We start from the raw sequence: 19,811 nt of genomic DNA on the forward strand, positions 1-19,811 counted from the left end.
TGTCCCCTCTTTCCCCCTTTGCAATTGATCAAAGTCCACAGACTTCGTTAAAGTAATGCCCCTACCATATCAATAGGACATTACTTTCATTACTAAGAGTCCTCTTCAAAATCACAAGCCTCCAGGGAAAATTGAGCTTTAACTTTGGTGAAAATTCTTTTGTTCCACTCAATCTGGAGAAGGTTTGTCTCAACTTCTTGTCCCATTTTACTGTTGATTAATACAAGGATGAAGAGAAGAGAGAAATCTATAAGTTGGATGAAATTTTAAATACCAAGGATTCATTAACTCAAACACGAGAGTATTCAGAAATCTTCCTTCACATAAATTAGAGGTATGTGTGTACATAAAGAACTAGAAGGAAATGCACCAGAAATTAGTAGTAGGTTTATCCGAGGCGCGATTATTGCTAATTGAAAATTTTCTCTATGTGCATGCTTTTCAATATGTGGCAAATTTTCTATAATGAAGATACATTATTTTGGTAAACAGAAAAAAAAAAAAAAGAAATTGTAATCAATAGCCACTCTCCTTTCCCCTACCTACATGCCGCATGACTGGAAATTTGAGAAACCTGCAGAGCTGTGTACCTTCGGGTGATAGTGAGGTGTGAGTTTGGGCAGGCCACATAACCTCTTTGGGACTCTGGTTCCTCACCTGTGAAATGTAGAAATTTGAGTGCCTCAGTCTCATTTAGTTCTGTGATGCTTGAATTCTAGGATGGGCCTGCCACATAGCGGACTATTAACTGAAAATGCTTCTGGCTTCTAGTAACGGACATTTTGATTAATTGTGGCTTGCACCATAAGAATTCTTGTGTTCAGTAAACTGAAGGTTTGAAGGTAGGTAGCTCAATGAGGTTTTGTTTGATCAAGTTCAGTGAGGTTTTCCAGGAGCTAGGGCACTTCAAAATATTTTTCTGTATCATCCTCTTCAATGGTTGGCATTCATCTGAGAGACTGTTACCTCGTGGTTACAAGATAGCTATCATATCTCCAACTAGGAAAGAAGAGGCAGAGGCAAAAGCTTTCTCTTTGCACCTAATAACATCCCCATATCTCATTTGTTGGAACTGAGCCAAAGGGCCAACCAGTGGCAAAGAGATTCTAGACTTGCATTGAACCAATTCATCCTACAGCCCTGAGTGTAAAGAATAGCTTTTCATTGACATGAGCAGTTCAAAGTTCTAATAGCAGGGAAGGAAAGAGGAGAGGGAATGGTTATTGGGTAGGAAACAAATGCGTCTGTCAGAAGCACAGAATAAAGATTTGTTGAGCAAACAAGTGAGGGCTGCAGGATCCGAAAAACTTTTGTTTTTGTGGGCCTCTTTTTCCATAAAACAACGTTAAAAATTATATATTACAACTGAGTTGGCATAAAGACAAATTTAATCCAGACTGGATACATTGTTATATATTCATTATTATTATTTTTTATTCTGATTTTAAACATTAACATGGAAACATTTTCATGGACCCTAGATATTGTGCCTGCTACGTCCAGTGGTTAATTCAACCCCGGATGTATGTTGTCCTTCCAGCTGGATTGTAAACACTTTGAGGGCGGTGACTATGTCCTAGATTTCACTGTTGCCCTCAAAGCTCCTACTGCATCACTCTACATCTAAGAGCTGTTCAATAAATACTGTTGAGTTGACCTAAGGCATAACTGTTTCTTCCTCCAGGGTGAACCAGGTCCCCCTGGTCCTTATGGTCCTCCAGGAGCCCCTGGTATTGGACAGCAAGGAAGTAAGGTAACAATTCTTGTCTTTTTCCTCATTGATGAGTACTGAATTTATTGCAGGGGCTGGGGAAGCTGTGATGTGAACTCTGCTCAGCTTTGCCCTCTAGACACAAGGAGGCTGCCTGTAGAAGGTACTTACAGTCTGGGTGGGTGCTTGGACACTGGGGCAGTTACCACAAGAATAATCAATGTATCTTTATTTGATGGAAATGAAAAATATTTCTTGCCTCCAATTGCCAAACTTTTGTCAATGTACATCTAGTTCTGTTGAGTTTTCATGGAATTTAAATGTTAACATGCAAAAATGATATTGGGATGTGAAACATCTTAACATATAAACTATCACCTGTTCACATTAAAGAAGCAGAGAGGGGCAGAAACCAGAAGGACCATAACACTGAATAGGTAAGTGTTGATAGAAAGGTTTGTAGGGAACTAGAAAGTACTGCAACACCCAACACCCTGGAGTGCTCTGCATCATGCAGGATGTCATGGAACAGAAGTGCTTATTTTAAATGGCTTTTCTATGTCATTGGGACAATAAGACTTTGGTGCAGGACTAAACAAAACAGGCAATTCTGGTGTCATCAAGTATCACCACGGATGGAATTGAAACAATAAGCATACTGAGACTCCAGGGAAGGTGGAGTTTGTATTGGCAGAGTGATTGGACAAAGATTCTGAAGGAGATGAAGGGTGAAACAGAACTGAAAGGAGAGGTAAAATGGAACAGAGTGGGGACAAGGAGAGGGTGGCCTTCCAGGATGGTGGTGAGAGGGGCAGGGAACGGCACAAGCGTTGTTAGCTTGGTCCTCTCAATAACCCAAATGAATTGAATGCAGTCCAGCCTGCCAATTGCTACACACACAATAGCTTCTGAAAGCTAAAAGTGGTGTATTGCACTTACACAAGAAGGGATGATGAGCATTTTAGAGTAATTTGTTCACTGAAATTTAAGCCATTTCTCCTCCTCCAGAATTTTTTTTTTATCTTTATGAATGTGAAAAGCTTGACTATTTTGGAATATATCTTTGTTGAAACCTCCAGAGTATCTTGTGCTATGTTTATTCTTTATTTAAAAACTCAAACTTTCACTTGATTATTTCTTTCTCTTAGGGGGAAAGAGGTCAGGAAGGAAGAACAGGGGCGCCAGGACCGATTGGCATTGGGGAGCCAGGCCAGCCAGTAAGTAGCAAGAAACTCTAGATGGAATAAAAAGGACAAATATAGTTCTTATGTGCCCTTTGTGGTTAGACTAAATGGCTAAACTAAGCCCATGTTGCATCTTTTGGGATAAAAAAGACAATAAATATGCAAGGGCCAGATCCAAGTGTTATTTTTTATAACACTTGAAATAGAGCCCCCCACCCCCCCACCACATGATATGTACAACTGGCTCTCTCTTACTGAAATCTCTTACAAGATTAATCAGCTTGTCCAAGAAGGAAAGAGATCTCATGTGTCAAAATCTCCTAGGAGATAGGAGAACTGGATTCAGGCCTAAGGACTTTCCTGGAACCATGAGAAAATCATTGAGAATAAGGATGTTGCTCATTACCTAGCTTATGAGTATACGCTAAAGCTAGGACAGATGAAGGCAGACAGGTAATACCTGTGTTATTTGCAGCTTATAGCTTATGTAGCTTTAAAGTTTACTATTTTTGCAGAAGAAAAAAAAAAGTGTCTCTATCAAAAGAGATCTGGAGAAGAAATGAATAAAACATGATTATCCTAGTATAGAAATGCTCTTAACTTTTCAAGTAATCATTATTCTCCCAGAAAAGAACAGTAAGTTACTTACTGAGATACATATAAAAATAACTGGGTTGGATCAGAAGAATTAATATTGTTAAAATGTCCATACTACCTGAAACGATCTACAGATTCTATGCAATTCCTATCAAAATTCCAATGGCATTTTTCATGGAAACAGAACAAACAACCTTAAAATTTGTATGGAACCATAAAAGATCCTGAATAGCCAAAGCAATCTTGAGAAAGAAGAACAAAGGTGAGGCGTCACACTTTCTGATTTCTAAATATATTACAAAGCTATAGTAATCAAAACAGTATTGCATAGGCATAAAAACAGACACATAGACCAATGGAACAGAATAGAGAGCCCAGAAATAAACTCACACGTATATGGTAAATTAATTTACAACAAAGGAGCCAAGTATATATAACAGGGAAAAGACAGTCTTACTTTAATAAATGGTGTTGGGTAGGTGTGCCTGGGTAGCTCAGTCATTAAACGTCTGCCTTTGGCTCAGGTCATGATCCCAGGGTCCTGCGATCGAGCCCCACGTCGGGTTCCCTGCTCCACGGGGAGCCTGCTTCTCCCTCTCCCTTTGCCTCTCCCCCTGCTTGTGCTCTCTCTCGCTATCTCTGTCACTATCTGTCTCTCTCTATCAAATAAATAAATAAAATCTTTAAAAAAAATGATGTTGAGTAAATTGGACCACTATCTTATACCATACACAAAAATTAATTCAAAATGGATTTGAGTCTTGAATGTAAGACCTGAAACCATAAAACTCCTAGAAGAAAACATAAGCAGTAAGCTCCTTGACATAGGTCTTAGCAATGATGTTTTGAGTACCCAAAGTAAAAGGAACAAAAGCAAAAATAAGCAAGTTGGGACTACATCAAACTAAAAAGCTTCTGCACATCAAAGGAAACCATCAACAAAATACAAAGGCAATCTACTGAATGGGAGAAAATATTTTCAAATCATATATCTGATAATATCTAAAATATATAAAGAAGTCATACAACTCAATAATAACAAAAAACAGAAGACTCGAATAGATATTTTTGCAAAGAAGATGTACAGATGGCCAGGTGGTACATGAAAAGATTCTCAACATCACCAATTACCAGGGAAATGAAAATGAAAATCAAAATGAGATATCACTTCACACCTGCTAGAATGGCTATTATCAAAAATACAAGAATAACAAGTGTTGAGGATGTGAAGAGAAGGAAACCCTCATGCACTGTTGGTGGAAATGTAATTTGGCATAGGCACTGTGGAAAACAATGTGGAGTTTCCTCCAAAAACTACAACTACAACTACTATATGATCCAGCTGTTCCACTTCTGGGTATTTATTCAAAGAAAATAAAAACACTAACTCGAAAAGATATATGCACCCCCATGGTCAATGCTATTTATAATAGCCAATGTAGGGAAACAGACTAAATGTTCACTGACTGATAAGCGGATAAAGAAATTTATATATATATATATATATATATGTATATATAATGGATTACTATTGGATATATGTATCGATATATATAATGGATTACTATTCAGTCATAAAAAAGAATGAAGTCTTGTCATTTGCAACAACATGGATGGACTCTGAAAACATTATACTGACTGAAATAAGTCAGAGAAAGGCAAATACCATATGATCTCTCTTATATGTGGAGCCTTAAAAACAAAACAAAACAAAAACCAAACCAATCCCATAGATACAAAGAACAGACAAAATCAATTTTATTTCTATATTCTAGTAACAGACACATAGAAATAAAAATTTAAAATATAATAGCATTTATAGCCATTAAAAAATAGAAATACTTGGGTAAAAATCTACTAAGACATGTGTAGGACTTGTATCCTGAAAACTACAAAACACCAATGAAAGAAATAAAAGAATATTTAATAAATTGAGAGACACACCATGTTCATGGATTGAAGACTTGATTTCATAAAGCTGTCAATCTGCTTAAATTGATATAAGGTTTAATGCAAGTCTTTTTAAATATTCCAGTGAGATGTTTTTATAGATATGGACAAGATTATTTTAAAATTTGTATGGGAAGTCAAAGGAACTAGAATAGTTAAAAACAATTTGCAAAAAGAAGAATAAAGTTGAAGAAGGGGTTTTATTCACATCACTATAGTAATCAAGATTGTGCAGTTCTGGTAGATCATAGAGACATGATCAGTGGAATAGAATAGAGGATCCAGATACAGACCCACACACTGATTTTTTGATAAAGGTGCAAAAACAATTCAATGGAGGAAGAATAACTTTTTCAACAAATGGTGCTGGATCAATTGGGTATCCATATACCAAAAACTGAACCTCAAGTAAGTTTCACACACACCTTATAAAAAATTAACTCAAAATGGCTCATAGACTTAAATGTGAAATGTAAAACTATAAAACTTTTGAATAAAACATAAAAGAAAATCTTTGGTACTATAGCTTGGTGGAAATTTCTTAGACATGTTACAAAAAACATGATCCAAAAAATAAAAAAATTGATTAGTTGGACTCCTGGAAAGTGGAAAATGTTTATTCCATGACTCTGTTAAAAGGATGAAAAGAGGGGCGCCTGGGTGGCTCAGTCGTTAAGCGTCTGCCTTCGGCTCAGGTCAGGACCCCAGGGTCCTGGGATCGAGCCCCACATCGGTCTCCCTGCTCCACGGGGAGCCTGCTTCTCCCTCTTCCACTCCCCCTGCTTGTGTTCCCTCTCTCGCTGTGTCTCTCCCTGTCAAATAAATAAATAAAATCTTTAAAAAAAAAAAAAAGGATGAAAAGACAAGCTACTGACCAATAAAAAGTATTCGCAAACCACATATCTGATGAAGGATTTATATTGAGATTGTATAAATAGCTCTCAAAACTCAATATTAAAAAAATCTAATTAGAAAGCACATATGTATCAGAATACATGCCTGTCTTTTTATACACACATGTGTGTATACGTATATCTACATTTATATATGCTTATTGAACTTTAAAAAAAAGATTTTGTTTATTTGAGAGAGAGAGAGCGGTGGGGGAGAGGCAGAGGGATAAGCAGACTCACGGCTGAGTGCTGAGCCCAATGGGGGGGCAATGCAGCCGATGGGGGGCTTGATGTGGCCCATGAGGGGCTGGATCCCAGGACCTGAGATTATGACCTGAGCCAATCAGACACTTAACCAACTAAGCCACCCAGATGCCCCTGATTATTGAACTTTTAACATGTGTTCTTAGCTAACAAGCTTGAAATGTCATCAGTATCGGCACCTGACCCTAAAAATAATACACTGACCGTAGACTTTTTTTTTTTTTGAGAGAGAGAGTACATGCATGGGGGTGGTGGGGTGCAGAGGGAGAGAGAGAATCTTAAGCATGCTCTATGCCCAGCACAGAGCCTAGCTTTATGAGCTTTATCTCAGCTCTAATTCTCTCCTTATTTTCCATTGAGTGAGCCAAAATCCTTGCTTCTGGTTCTCTAGCTTAGATTTTTCTAGACATATTTCCACCACACAACCACACTCTTCCACCCAGGACAGACACAGCATCAGCTTCTTTGTGTACCACCCCAGCGTTCCTCTCTCTTTTTGTTTTGGAGCCCTGTGATTTCCCTTACTTAGACATAGGAATCTGCTGTTCCCATTTATTCCTTACTTATTTATTTTTGGACCTCCTTTAAAATTCATGTTAAAGAAAAATTTGTATTACTTGGCTTTTTGTTTGTAGCTAGAGAGTTTTCATAATACTGCCAGAACATGAAGTTCTTTTTTGTTTGCTTTCCAAGCCACAATTACACAAATCAGAGTGACATTGTGACATCTGTGGTTTAATTGGGAACTGAAATCATAACAAAGGTGGGGTGGATTGCAAATAATGTATGAAAGTTTTGCACCAAACTGTCCTAATAAAAACCCAATGTTGTGAGTTTTTTAATTACTTAGAAGTAACATAAAGACTTACCTTGGGACTGAAAAAGGTTCTGCTGAAAGTCCTTTATGTTTGTTTCTTTGTCTGAATGATTTCAAGTGGTTTCAGGGTTTTTTGTTTTGTTTTGTTTTTGTACAAGGATATTCAGAGCACTATTAGTAAAAAATACCCCCTGAAGTAGAACTGTAAATACTTTGGAGTTAAAAATTACATAGATGGTACTGTTTGAATATTATGGGAAATTTTTATTATTATTTAGCATATTTATTTTTAATGCTTACAATGTATGGCAAAACCACTTTTATTGATTATCCACACTAGTGAGATTAAGAAAAGTAACAAGTAATAAGATAATGGACAATCACATTTTATCTCATTAATGTCTCAAATAAAGCATTTCACTGATCAGACTGTTAACTGATAATTAGATTCCTCCACTTTTTTTTTTTAATTAGAGGCATTCATGAGAAGTCAAATAAATATGCCATAATTATGATTGGTTCTCATGGCTTTTGAAAAGGACACCGTGAGTTTTTTATAGAAGCATTTCTGTCTTTTAAAAATAATCCATCGGTACTGTTGTGATAAAGTACAGTTCATCTACCCCAAGTACCTGCTCTTTCTCATCTTCCATTCAGTTTAGCTGGAAAATATGAGAATGTACTTTTGATGTGGAATATTATTCCAACAGTGTGTAGTAATTAAACCTTGAATCACTGCTTTTTTTTAATGCCTTTAAGTGAGTACTCACGAGTATTAGTTCTCGGCTCTCAGCAGCCTGAAACACATGGCTCCTCAAAACCACCATTGTTTTCACTCTCACCTTGGCTGGCGGACTCTAGAAATGCAGGGATGGAAGAAGGGTTCGGTGTTTATGCTCTGCAGCAGTCCTCTCTCTGTATTGTCATATTGCCTACTGTAAACCCTTCACTCTGAAGCTACCCTGTTCATAAACATGCCCTGAAAGGACATTCTTCACAATCACAAGATTCAAGTAAAATAATTTTGATAGTGATAGCAGATATTTATTGCGTGCTCAGTATATAAGAACATTACGTCTCTCTGATCTAACCTTTATATTAACTCCTGTGGTTGAGGTAGGTACTATTGTTACCACCATTATGGTGAAGATGCTGAACTTTAGAGAGATTAAATTCTTTGCTGGAGATCCTGCTGCTAACACACAACAGAGCTGGGACTTGAACCCTGGTCCATATGACACCATAATATGCTTTCAATTATCATGAAAGACTGTAAGCTCTATGAGACAAGAGAGCAGGTCTATCTGCTGTTCCTAGAACTTAGCACGGGGCCTTGCACCCACCAGACATTTGCTGAATGAATGGGAAAAAAAAAATTGAGTGAACTGGAAAAAGACTTCTTTGCATTTAATGTAAATTGTGTTATTTTCATTTGTTTTATCATTGGGAAAGAGGAATAATTTGTCAATTTTTTTTGTTAAATTACATGATGTTAACTAGGCACTTGCCTTTTTAGTTTGCAATCTAGTTTTCATGCTTATATTTATTTTTCCCCTAGTTAATCTCTCTAACATTAGAGCAAGCTGTCATGGGTATTAGTGCTTTGATTAAGGTCTTGGGTTGTTAAAAGCTAGGTTTCCCATCAGCATAGCAATTTAAATGGAATTAAATATTAGCTTTTTCCTTTAATTAAAGCCTTTATGAAATTGGTGATGCATAAATACTGAAGAAGACTGTCTTTTAAAATACATAATATTTAGGGAAAGGCAAAAAAAATTTGACATGAGATACAATTAGCTTTCTTGTTTACAGTTCCATAACTATGATTGGTCACTGATTAGCAAATGCTGCATCCTACGTCTGCTACCAGGCTTCAGGAGAAAGCGCCTCTCATATTACCCTGGATTATTGCGTATCGAGCCCCCAGATCGTTTAGAGTGTCTGCAGTGTGCTGGCTTTGGAGTTTCTGGGCAACTCAGTCGACTTTATATCATCTTAGGTTCACTTCCCTGCCAAGCAAGCCCTAATTATCTTTTTAGATCGCTTAGAGGGAAAAGCTCCAGTTTGTGCTTCTAAGATCCTTGTTAGTTCCTTTTTTACTTTGTGACCTTCTGGCCAAGAATAAAGAGAGGGAGAATTTGTAGCCTTTTAAAAATTCCTACTTCAAGTGAATATCTTGCTGTTGCCTTTTATTTTTTCAATTAGTATGTTTCCTGCCAGCCCACTTCAAAGCCTGAGATTGTGTTGTTTTTCTTTCCTTCTGTGAGAAGTTTGCACCTCCCTGAGTGCCCTTCTGAGCAATAGTTACCTGGACTTCTTAATTTGAATCACTGAGATCAAAAACCGTGCCTCACCTGAATGTGATGCTATCAGGATTCCCATTTGCACATAAACGTCCAGTGGATTCAAGCAGTCCTTGAAAGAATTCAAGTTTGAATCCAAATGTATCAGGATAGAAATTAAAACACGTGTAAACAGAATTCAATGCTTTAAAGCCGCTGGGCAGTGATTTCTTCACAGAGCTCCCCTGATACTTTTCAATTATTTAATTACTCTGCAACTTTCTCCAGACCACACAGTCCTAGATTTTTAGACTTTCCTCATAGGATTTATTTCCTAATCCTTATTCTGAAGCACCACTTAATTTCCATTTTCCTCTAATTTGAGGACAGCAGAAAAGAACATCTTCTGCTAATCAAGTGGAATATTATTCTTCACCACTCTATGATTCTACTAATCAGTATGGAGTTTACTAGAAGGATTCTCACTAATAAGTAGGACTATATCGCCGCATCCGGTGTGAACCAAAATATAATCCTTTCTCTCTTCCTTCCTTCTCCCCTTTTTCTCCCCCCCATTCTCTCCTTCTCTCTCTTTTCCTGCTCCTCATTGCCTCTCCTCCTAAACAGGGTCCCCGTGGTCCTGAGGGAGCACCAGGAGAGAGGGGCTTACCAGGAGAAGGATTTCCAGGACCAAAGGTAACAATACTTATGTACTATGAAAAAATGCTTTGTCTTGCATGGTCATGATTTACAACTTTAAAAAATGTGGCCTAGCCAATTATCAGAAGTCAAGTATTTTCCTATCTTCACCCTATTAAATAAAGGAATATGTAAATTTTCCCTTAACATGAAACTATAATGAAATTTGCGATTATAAATAACTAATTGGGGGCACCTGGGTGGCTCAGTCGTTAAGCGTCTGCCTTCGGCTCAGGTCATGATCCCGGGGTCCTGGGATAGAGCCCCACGTCGGGCTCCCTGCTTGGTGGGAAGCCTGCTTCTCCCTCTCCCACTCCCCCTGCTTGTGTTCCCTCTCTCGCTGTATCTCTCTCTGTCAAATAAATTAATAAAATCTTTAAAAAAATAACTAATTGACAGATTTTTACCTCATATAATTATGGCACAGGAAAGGAGAAAACTCTTTTAGTTTGTAGTCATTAAAGCCATAGTGATAAATAGCATCTTTATGTCCAGAAGTGACATTATTGAGCATAGCTACGACAGAACTTTACTCACAGCTTTGTTTTGTGAAACACAGATAAGAAACTACTAAACCAGTTCGTAATCATACTGTCATTAGTATAATAAGAAAGAAATACGGGTGGGAGGACAGAACTAGAATTACCTTGTTATCGTAAGGGGCAAAATGCTATGAGAAACGTACCTTTTACCTGGCAATTGAGAATTCAAATGTTTCTACTGCTTCCCATATATAATTCTTGGCACTCAAGTTCCTCTGGACCAGGGGCTGGCAAACTTTTTCTGTAAAGGGCCAGAGAATAAGTATTTTAGGCTGTGTGAGCAGTATGGTATCTGTCACAACGACTTAGACTCTGTTGGTGTAGCATGAGAGAAGTCATCAACCATGTATAAATGAATGAGCGTGGCTGTATTCCAATAAAGCTGTACTTACAAAAAACAAGCAGTGGGCTGGATTTGGCCAATGGGCTGTACTTTGCTGACCTCTGGTTCCCCCCATCTACCAAAGGCCACACAGGAAATGATTTTCCAAGACACTTTGGGCAGCATCAACAACATTTCAGAGTAAGCAAGAATACATTTTGGGGTCCTTTTCCTTTCTTTTCTAAATTCTTTCCCCCAAACACATGTGCATGCACACACACACCACCCAGAGAACCACATGCTATTTTCCAAGTGTCTAAGAACTTCTACTTCAGCCATTTGGTCAGTCACTAAGATCTGGCCTTCTCCCTCCAGCCTCATGCTCTAAAATATCTCATTCTTATCCTCTTCAGCCATGATCAATATTCTATTGTCTGTGAGAAACCTGAATCTCGACTACAGGGAGATCAAGTAGTTAAAACCTAATTCATACTAAGTTGTGAATGACAGCTGGGTTGAATTTTAAAAGAGGCCCTCAATAACTAACAAACTTTAATTTGTCATCATCAAAGGAAATAATCTGTAGGAGAAAGGGGACATTCCAAATGTCCTGACTTAACCAGAGTATTACTCTCAGAAGTCAGGCCAACAGCTAAGTGCTACATTTCAGAAAGTTTTATAATACATAATTTCTTGAGTTTTTTTTTGTCATATAGTAAATTTCTATTTATGTGTAGTCCAAACAACCTGGGAAATTCAAATAGCCAGGGTTATTTCTCTTTATAACCTGTGGGGGTTTTTAACATAAATAAGTAAATGAGAAGTGAATAAGTGAAACACTAAGAAGCATACTGCAGGGTGAGTTTTAGTGACAGGTTCAATGTTATAATGATACACTCTTACTTATCATAACCCACAGCACTGCATCGCCCTGCATCTCATCACAGAAAGAATCCATTATATTCAGTGTTACTTTAGGGTCGACTTATGTAATTATACTCTGTGGTAATGATCAGAAGAACCCATTAGTCAGAATACTTCATTCCCCAACCAGCAGGGTCAATGGGGAGTTTTCTATGTGTGCTACTTGGGTTACTTTGCATTGATGTAGAATAAATTATGAATAAAGAGGGACTTAAAGGTATATTTTCCCTTTTCTTAGGTTTCTTGCAAGTGTTCTTTGATTTTACTCTGGCTTTAAATAAATGCTATTCCTAATTAATAATATGGCTTATTTTTCACACAAATGCACAAAATGTTATGACTTCATTGCAATTATATTACAACCAGAGCTAGTCGCATAGGTCATGTGACTATAGAAGTACTCCAAGAAGATTTTCTATGAATCATTTTAAAACTAAATTTTCAATGAATGTTTATAAATTATGATATAAAACATTTAATAAGTAATTCAATACTAGCAAGCATTAGTTCATGTACTAATATGAGAGATGAATTTTCATTGTGTGATGGATCTAGTTGAGCAGTGTTAAGGAAATGAAGGATTGATTCAGTTTGTTGTACTATATGATTAGTTAGGTCCCCCATTTCCAGATATTTCTATCAGGAATGGAGCTCTTTTCCAACTTTAGTGATGCTGTATATGTGTTCTGTTTGGACAGATTCCTTCTTATTTAAGAGTATTAAAACTGTATTTTTTTGCAAGTTACAGATCTTCGGGTGGGCTAGAATTACCCATTTGTAGTGAGCAGTGAATTTGGATGCTTTAGATGCTTCAGCTATTTTGAAATCCTCATTTTTATTAATATACTGATATTTCTCCCATACACTTTCAGGGTGAAAAAGGCTCTGAAGGACCAATTGGCCCACAAGGATTACAAGGCCTGTCAATCAAAGGGGACAAGGTACTGCATAAAGGGTATACAATAGGAAAGATGCCACTAGAATTATTTTTGTTCATTGTTCTTTATGCATGTACATTTATGAACTGTATTCAATCTAATGACCATATCACACAGGTATCCAGTTAATTATAAATCAAGTATACGCAAGGTATATTATTATGTAGGAGGAATTATTATCTGAAATATCCCATCATGTTTATTTACAGTAATGTCTCATTTATTTGGGTTTTGACTTCCAGTAAAACTATCTTCAGCTAAGCAGCTTTAATGCCAAACATTAGCAAAACAGACCTCTTCTTAGTAAAAAAGTTTTTTAAAATGTATTGACTTGACCCCATTACAGAATGTGCATGTCCATCCTTAGATGCTCACTCAAAAGATATTACCTTAAAATGGGACTAAAATAGGAGAACTCATTTAAGAAAGCTAGTGCTGTTGCCCTCTAACAAGGACCAAGAGGGGTCCACCTATAGTTGAACAAAGTTAGGTCTATAGATTCATTGCAGTGAGGCAGACCACATACCATGGGGAACCCATTACTACTCAGTAAGAGGATGAAAGATTTTTTATAGCATTTGGGCTTGTGTTAGGTGTTTTTGGGAAGTGTCTAAGAAAGTAGGAGTTGACTTTGGTTTGGATGCTGTTAGGAAGGGAGGTAAATTTTTTTCTTATTTTATTATGTTATGTTAATCACCATACATTACATCATTAGTTTTTGATGTAGTGTTCCATGATTCATTGTTTGCGTATAACCCCCAGTGCTCCATGCAGAACATGCCCTCTTTAATACCCATCACTGGGCTAACCCTTTCCCCCACCACCATCCCCTCTAGAACCCTCAGTTTGTTTCTCAGAGTCCATCATCTCTCATGGTTCGTCTCCCCTTCTGATTCCCCCCGTTCATTTTTCCCTTCCTGCTATCTTCTTATTTTTTTTTTAAACATATAATGTATTATTTGTTTCAGGGGTACAGGAGGTGAGGTAATTTTAAGACTGGCTATTTTAATGACTCTTATCTAGGAGGTGGGAAAAATGGAGTCAGGCTTAGCTATAATTGGTAAAGAAGTAGCAGTCATTCACTTTAGCTAGTTTAGGGGGATGTTTGATCATTTTGCTGGGGATAGGTGGTTTGGATGCTGTTTTTTGTTTTTGTCTGTGCTCAGACATAACTATGGAGTGCTCTTGCTTTTATCTTGGTTTATCACATCGAATGGCCATATCTGACAGTATTCTGTAAAATTGTTTATGTTCAACACCATGGTCAACCTGTCATTGCTTTTCTCTTTCTCACTAGTTCCTTGTTTTCTTTAAAATAGCTGCAGATCATACCCAGATTAGAAGTGGTAATGAGGCTGGTGCTAGGAGCTCCGGAGGCTAATAAAGCCCTACAGACCACTGGGAAGGGAAAGCTCCCAGAGGTGAAGATGATATAAGAAACGTACAAAAAACAGAGACCTCATATCAATTGGGAGTCATTTATATGTTAATCTCTAAGCATATCATCACATTATATATTAGAATAATGATTTATGTTCATGATTACTTTAGGTGTTGTGTTTCAATTTTGAATGACTTATTTCTTTTATTTACTGGTAGCTGTCTCTTTTAGATATCTGTATTTAAATAGCTGAGATACTGGTAAATAGTGAGTTATACAAATTTTAGTTGTAATACAGTTTTTGGTTCAAATAGTTCAGCTCCAGCTCCAAAATACCCTAAAAATATGTAAGATTGTCTTTCTTCCTTCGGAGCAGTGAGAACTGAGTACAACAGATCTATTGTTTTATGAGTTCAGTAAATTAACTTTTTCAGGTGTTGTTGTCATGGCATTTGTGTTTTTACATCTGGAGCTCATGCAAAGGAAATACATTGAAATATCAGACATTATCACATAGTAATTGCGAGGCTTTCATCAGCTACTCCCTTACCAAATCCTTACCCTTCCCCCTTTCCTCCTTTCCTATTCTTTTTTTTTGTCTCAACTTTTTATTTGCCATTTTTTTGGTTTTTTAAATTTCAAGTTAGTTAACATATAGTGTTTTTTTTATTTTATTATGTTATGTTCATCACCATACATTACATCATTAGTTTTTGATGTAGTGTTCCATGATTCATTGTTTGCGTATAACACCCAGTGCTCCATGCAGAACGTGCCCTCTTTAATACCCATCACCGGGCTAACCCAACCCCCCACCCCCTCCCCTCTAGAACCCTCAGTATGTTTCTCAGAGTCCGTAGTCTCTCATGGTTCGTCTCCCCCTCTGATTTCCCCCCCTTCATTCTTCCCTTCCTGTTATCTTCTTCTTTATTTTTTTTAACATATAATGTATTATTTGTTTCAGAGGTACAGGTCTGTGAATCAACAGTCTTACACAATTCACAGTGCTCACCATAGCTTTTATCTATAATGTTAGATTCAAGCACATTTGTGTCTGTAATTCAAGTGATAAGATAAATACCTCTATGATAAGGGCTCTCAAAATATATAATTGGTAAAACACAAAGAAGTGGTTTTGATACAGAAATTAAATGTAAATAATAATGCACAAAAGAAGATGCTTCTTATGTGTTCATTGAATATTTGCAGAATAGTGGTTATGAGTGGGTTCTGGAGTCAGAGAGAGTGAACTTGAATCTTGCCTCTGTCATCTAACGTTTGTATGACTGGGGCAAAGTACTTAACCTCATCTGGAAGATAGGGATGCCTACTTTCAGAGGGTTCTTGTGAAGATTAAATGAGATAAAGCATGAAAAAGCATTTAACACAGTGCCTGCCACATGACAAGCAATCCAATTCTGAATCAGAATAATCCAGCTCTGAACTAGAACTTGAGTCCATTACATCTTTCCCTCTAAGATATTTATTTAGAATGGGGGTTGACACAGAGTAAAACACTAAGAAGCATATTCCAGGGCATGTCTTTTTTTTTTTTTTTTTTAAAGATTTTTATTTATTTATTTGACAGAGAGAGAGACACAGCGAGAGAGGGAACACAAGCAGAGGCAGTGGGAGAGGGAGAAGCAGGCTTCCTGCTGAGCAGGGAGCCCGATGCGGGGCTCGATCCCAGGACCCTGAGATCATGACCTGAGCCGAAGGCAGACACTTAATGACTGAGCCACCCAGGCGCCCCCAGGGCATGTCTTAATGACAGGATCAGCATTCTTTCTTTCTTTATGCAGGTTCCACACCCAGCATAGAGCCCAACACGGGGCTTGAACTCACAACCCTGAGATCAAGACCTGAGCTGAGATCAAGAGTTGGATACTTAACAGACTGAGACACCCAGGCGCCCCTAATATTATGTGAAGTATGATCCAACGATACAGTTTTGTTCATAAAAACACTTATTTAGTCCAGGCATTGGCAAACTATAGGGCTGGCTGTTATTCTTACAAATACAGTGTTTTTAGAACGCAGGTATATCTGTGCATCTAGGTATTATTGTCTGTGCTTGCTTTGGTACAACCAAAGCGGCGTCCATTACTGATGACAGAGACCTTACTATGGCCCTCAAGAACAAAATGTTTACTGTCCAGCTATTTAAGAACAAGTTCGTGGATCCTGATGGAGCCTAAAGACAACTGACATTTAAATGTCCGGGACGCCTGGCTAGCTCAGTTGGTAGAGCACGTGACTCTTAATCCCAGGATTGTGAGTTCAAGCCCCACGTGGGGCATGGAGCCTTCTTCAAAAAATAAAAATAAAAAATAAAATAAAATATGCATCTCATTTGTTTCTTTGCTGTTCTGGGATGTGCCAGGCATCATCCTCACACTGGGCGTTTGCTCTGCTTGGAATACTTTTCCTGTGTTTCTACCTGGTTCTTTCTCTCTCTTCGGTGAGGCCATCCTTGGCCACCTCATGCAAAACTGTAGTTGTCTCCCCCCTTCCTTGATTTATTTTTCTCCTTAGCACTTACCCTTATTCAACATATTACTTATTTTATCTATTTATCTTGTTTACTATCTTCTGTTTTTCCTACTGAAATGTAAGCTCTGTGAAGAGAGAGTTTTTGGCTCTTTAGGTCACTGTTGCTTCCCCAGTGTTTGGAACAATCCAGGGCACATAATGGGCACTCACAAGTATTTGTTGAAAGACACCAAGAATGAATGAATGATAGTGTTCTTCTTACTGATAACTCTCACTTTGTTGCCCGAATTTATCTCATGGAAGGAAAAGGTGAGGTTCTTTAATTTTGTTGCATTTACCTTAGATAATTTCTTAATTTTTAAAATGTATTTTAGCAAGATGTGGAAGGAAAAGGTATTTAGAAAATTTTCGAACATTTCAATTTCTCTCTCAAATCTTGATTTTCTTGGACCCTGTGAATGTTAGACTTTTAAATATTTCTATTGTAATCCTAACAGGAAGTGTTTGGGTCATTAATAACCACTTAGGAATTTTTGGTCCTTGTTAGAAAAATGATTGATAAATATAAACTAGTGCAAATATTCACCAAGTTAGACTACACAGTGAAAATATCATTCACTCTTTTGGCAAACTTGAACTATAAACTGTTTAAAAGAGATAGAGTTTTCTAACTTTTTATGTTGAACCCTTTTATGGTATAGATTTTAATTCAGCATAATTCAAGATTAGCAAAGTATGAAAGAATGAGGCTTATTGTTATATTTCTGACTTATTTTCTATACAGGGGGATTTGGGACCTGTGGGACCCCAGGGACTAATGGGCATCCCTGGAATTGGGAGTCAAGGAGAACAGGTAATCAAAGCTTTCTCTCTTTCCCTTTGGTACAGAACACTCTGACCTAGTTCTGGTGTTCATTGAAAGCCAGTCCTGCAAACACCTATGAATATATTTGATAGTCAAAGTGCAATGGAATATACAACCAAAAGTGAATGTAGGGAAGGAAAAGATGGTTCTGTGAGATTTTATTTTTTAGAACTTCCAAAGATTAAAAAAAAGAAAATGTGTGTTTCTTGGAGCTGTGACTTTTAACATTAATGCCTAACTAACAGGATAAGAGTTTTAGAGTGATTTTATATTTTTAGTTTTCCTTGGGAGCAGTGGTTTATTTATCTGTTGGTTTGCGTGTTTTCCCCCTGAGGCTTTGCGAATGATTAAATCTCACTCTCTGCCAATGCTAGGAGAGTACTATCTCCTACCCCCTAGCCATGTATCAATCTAAAAAAAGTTTTAAAACAAGGACCAGAATCAGAGGTAACCATTTAACTTAAAGGGCACCGTTCCTGAATAGAAGCAAACCACAGATAGGGTTTATAAATGACATTTGGCCTCTCTTGGTCAGAAGGAAAGAAAGCTCTCTGAGGATGTCTCCACATTCATGGCTCTAAGGGCTTCCAAAATCTTCTGACCATAACTTTTGGAAAAGCTGGGCACCTTTGTTAGATCTAAATAATATAAAGATAATGTAAAATACTATCTACCTACAGAATCTCATTTAATCAAAGTGACACACAAATCCAGATTTATGTTGACTGTCCTCCTACATAGAAAGTAGCCAATCGGTTTGACTAAGAATTATGATTAAGGTTTGAATTATTCTGTTGCCTAGAGAATGAATACTGCTTCCTTTATCTGGGAGAGTGGGAAGAGTATAAAAAAAGGAGATAATTCCACACCTCGTTGTTAACATTAACTCTGAGTTTCTTTCTAACCATCTTGAAATTAATTAGTATTTTTGTTGTTGTTGTTAATCCAAGCAACACCAAAGTTGGATATTACTCCTTTTTCCATTTCCTTTCTCTTGATAGAGATCTTAGTGGTAATACATTAGGAGGATTAAGATGCAGGAAAAGCCAAGATAAGTCTGTATATAAGTGTTTATATAATAATGAAGAGCTGGATATTTTGATTACACAAGGATTGTGGTTTGACTATAGCACTAGGGAGTCTCAAACTTCGCAGTTGACTTGCTGGTTTCAGCCAGGCTTACATTCTGATCCTGGAAGTGGCTGGACAGTCCTGGGTCTTGTGGTCCCGGTGCTGAGTCACCACTATGGGGCTGAAAATGAGGTTCAAAGAAAGCCAAATCTTTCCAGATGGCCTGCGAATTCTGGACCTCCCACCTGCAACTTCCTGTTGCCTTTAATGCTGGTTCTTGGTGGGGGTTGTTGTTCTTCAGCTTAAAAAAATCTCTTTGACTTCTTTTGTTTTCTCACCCCTTTCTCTCCAAATTTCCAAGAGAAAATCATTTTTAAGGTAGACGTGTCCATATGAAGCTGACCCCCACTGGATAGGAGATTGAATAGAATGCATCATTTGTAAATTGCTTTGAACAAGAAAGGAATTCGTTTTCCCTTTTAAGACAAATGATTTAAATCCTACTTAAATGTAACCTCTATTTATACAGTTATTCATTTTTCTTCTTATCCTTAATTTGACATGTTTACTCATTGAATTACCGTTGTTATTAGATCTTCCTAATTCTCTTACAGAAATGAATTTCCCCACTCATCTGTTTTTGGGAAACTCCTGTTTTCAAGAACATGTTGATAATATGCCTCGAGGGGCCTGCAGATTTTCATGAAATGTTTGGAGGCTTGACCACTTCAACTCTGTTATAAATTGGAGTGCAAATACAAATAACCACATTTACACGTGTATACACACACATATATGCATGGATCTCTTTGAATTTTTGGTTCCTTGTGGCATATCATACTACTTGTAGACAACTGTAAAAGATTCTTCCTAATAAC

The 19,811-nt window shown here is 37.3% G+C and overlaps 1 protein-coding gene across 1 annotated transcript in view; it reads left to right on the top strand.

Annotated features, from left to right (window-relative positions):
- The window catches only part of COL28A1 (collagen type XXVIII alpha 1 chain), a 157,833-nt gene that overhangs the window by 41,861 nt on the left and 96,161 nt on the right, over positions 1-19,811 (top strand). The window contains exons 12-16 of the mRNA XM_032401237.1: positions 1,685-1,753; positions 2,860-2,928; positions 10,326-10,394; positions 13,058-13,126; positions 17,782-17,850. Coding sequence (XP_032257128.1) covers positions 1,685-1,753; positions 2,860-2,928; positions 10,326-10,394; positions 13,058-13,126; positions 17,782-17,850 — 345 coding nt within the window. The remainder of the gene's footprint in view (positions 1-1,684; positions 1,754-2,859; positions 2,929-10,325; positions 10,395-13,057; positions 13,127-17,781; positions 17,851-19,811) is intronic.

The sequence above is a fragment of the Phoca vitulina genome, unplaced genomic scaffold (genome assembly GCF_004348235.1).
Source record: "Phoca vitulina isolate PV1807 unplaced genomic scaffold, GSC_HSeal_1.0 scaffold4, whole genome shotgun sequence".
NCBI lineage: Eukaryota > Metazoa > Chordata > Mammalia > Carnivora > Phocidae > Phoca > Phoca vitulina.